At 44.2% G+C, this 2,756-nt stretch overlaps 1 protein-coding gene across 1 annotated transcript; it reads right to left on the bottom strand.

The window, feature by feature from the left end:
• Positions 1-865: 865 nt before the first annotated feature.
• On the bottom strand, positions 866-1,768 carry LOC109780496 (uncharacterized). Its single transcript, XM_020339073.1, has one exon. The coding sequence runs from the start codon at positions 1,766-1,768 to the stop codon at positions 866-868; it is 903 nt and encodes a 300-aa protein (XP_020194662.1).
• Between the last annotated feature and the right edge of the window lie 988 nt (positions 1,769-2,756).

Genomic DNA, 2,756 nt, shown 5'->3' with positions numbered 1-2,756 from the left:
GAATACGATTGCATTTTATACGTACTGTTAAGTTTTCTACAACTCCATCCGGTCATTTTTACTTCGCATATAAGATTTGTCTGAAGTCAAACTTCGTAAACTTTGACCAATTTTAGAAAAGAAATATCAACATTCATAATACGAATTCATGTTGTAACTTTAGCATTGTAGATGTTGATATTTTTTCATTTACATATGGTCAAACTTTATGAAGTTTTACTTTAGAGAAATCTTATATGCCTATTAAAAATGACTGGAGGGGGTAGTTCATAAGAAATTGAGGAGTTGTCTCTTCAAATAAAGCATAACAAAGGGTCGGCTGATGATGTCTTGGGAGGCCTTTAAAAAAATCAACTTCAATGCATCGCTAGATCGCAATCCGCAGTTTCACAAATTTCACGTTTTTTTCGGAGGTCTTTTGTGAATATTTAAGCACAAACATTGCAATCCGCAGTCTCACAATTTTCACATAATCCTGTGTCCATCTTTTTCTGGCTTTGGAAACATGCCCCATACATAGTTTGTCGATTGAGTGATATACCACATCTTGATCTGCCAACACATATTAGGTTTCCCTAAAAAAACTGGATCTCACAGGTGATCTTCCCCTTCTCTAATCACACAATCCGATTTGGCCCGCGTATCAGTTGGAGGAAGGAGAGTAAAACAATGTAGTCCATTGAAGCGTACATGTGGAGATGTTGGTTTCGCTCAAACCAAACATCTAGAATTTCAGACTATCAAGTTGTAATAAGTACATGGTCAAGAATTAAATTTGTAAAAGTAGACATAAATAGAATAGAGAGTGCGGTACGTAGTCCATCTCTAGAAGCAAATAAATCTTTTACGAAATGTAAACCTTTTGCTAGACAGGAATAAGGCTTGGAACATAGGGGATTACATCAAAGGAGAAGAAAATCCTCCTTTGGAACCCAAGCTTGCCTGTGCTTGGATGGTGATACCTCAAGTTGGCCATGCAGAACCGATCCTTGTAAGCTTTGGTTTTGAGATTGTAGCGTCTCGTGTAGGACACCCGTTCCTTGAACACAATCTCATCATCAAATGTGGCGATTGGACATAGTTCAGGGGGCCTGAACATGAGAGCAGCGATTGTGTAACGTCGATCCCATCTGGGCTTCTCAACGTTGTTGCACATCCACAACTCAACTGAACTGATGTTGGCCCCTTCACAGGTCAAGCACAACTCCCCGCGCAGCTCGGATAAACTGAACCGGGTGTATTCCAACATCGGGTAGCAAGGTGGTGGCGGCATGACCCCGAAAGCCTCGTCTTCCAAGCTGAAACGGAGGAAACCCGGCGCCGCCTTCCCGAGGTTACGCTCGTCGATGGCCCAGATGACTGACCCCTTGAAGAAGGTCGCTGTTCGCCGTGCCAGGACAGGGTATGGCGGTCGCGTCACTGTCTCACGCCAGTGCCGATCAGTCCCAATGGTGAACACTTCCATCGTGATGGAGCGGTAGCTGCACGTCCCCGTAAGCAGGTGCAAAGAGGAGTACGAGAAGCGCGCCACCTTGTAGGCGCCAGAACGTGAGTCTTGCCCAAGGCCAAACGCCTGGTGGCACATCTCGAAGCTGAGGGGCTTTTGCCGTGGCGGCGGGTCGGCGCCACGGCCCCGGGGAAGCTTCAGGGTGCGGCGTGTGGCCGGGTTGAGCACGTACGCGGTGAACCCGACGGGCAGCAGGACCAGCCCATCGCAGTGCGCGAAATCGTGCATCAGGTAGTCGGAGGTCAAGTCTATGCCGTGCATGAGTGGCACGGTGGTGCACTGCTGGTTCGCCTCCCACCTACAGGCCGACCTTGTCCATGGACCGGTGACCGTCGTGCAGTGTGTACGGCGAGACGAGCAGACATGGCTTCTGACGGCGGAGGTGATCGCGGTGGAACGACGCGTCACGGCAGATGGTGGATTGCCACGCCTTGCAGACGCAGCTGAACCGCATCAGGGACTCCACTGGCAGATTGACCAGGATCTCCGAGATGATCTCGTGCGGCACGTGCGGACTCTCCTTCTTCCTCCTCTTGGCTGCCGGTGGTGCCGTCTTGCCGTCCTCCATGGCCGGCCCCGGCCGGTGATTGGATCTCTCGCAGGGCAGGAGTCCGCGTGCGCGACGTCGCCTCGTTGGTATACGACCCGTCCTTCGGATTTGGTATATACTCTCAACGAATTTTTTTGACAAAAGAAGTGTCGCCGTCGTACGTGGTCGGTCGACTCTCTCAGCCTTGCCCTTGGCATGGGTGTCGCCGTATGTGTGTATATGGATCCTTTGCATGGATCACAATTTTTCAAATTCTTGCTTAACATTTTTCAAATACCAGATTGGTTTTTTCTAATACATGGTCAATATTTTTTGTATATACATTTAACATTTTTTCAAATGCTTTATTTTCAAATACAATCTTAATATTTTTTCTATATGCATTTAAAAATTTTAAAATACAAGTTTAATATTTTTAATACATGTTCAATATTTTTTGCATACACATTTAAAATTTTAAATACAAGTTTAACATTTCTTGGTACATGGTCAACATTTTCTATATATATTTATCATTTTTCAAATACAAGTTTTAAATTGTTTGAATATATGGTCAACATTTTTTCCATACACATTTAATATTTTTAAATAGATTTAACATTTTTTATACATATTTAAATTTTTTTCAAATTCTTGACTAATATTTTGCAAATATTTGTTTACAATTTTTTTAAATGTTTAGATTAACATTTTTTAAAT

The sequence above is a fragment of the Aegilops tauschii genome, chromosome 3, assembly GCF_002575655.3.
Source record: "Aegilops tauschii subsp. strangulata cultivar AL8/78 chromosome 3, Aet v6.0, whole genome shotgun sequence".
In the NCBI taxonomy this organism is placed as follows: domain Eukaryota; kingdom Viridiplantae; phylum Streptophyta; class Magnoliopsida; order Poales; family Poaceae; genus Aegilops; species Aegilops tauschii.
This window is presented reverse-complemented; position numbering and strand designations above follow the sequence as displayed.

Bases quoted from the DNA above. Each gene is read 5' to 3' on its own strand.
- LOC109780496 (XM_020339073.1), bottom strand. From the start codon at position 1,768: ATGCACGGCATAGACTTGACCTCCGACTACCTGATGCACGATTTCGCG.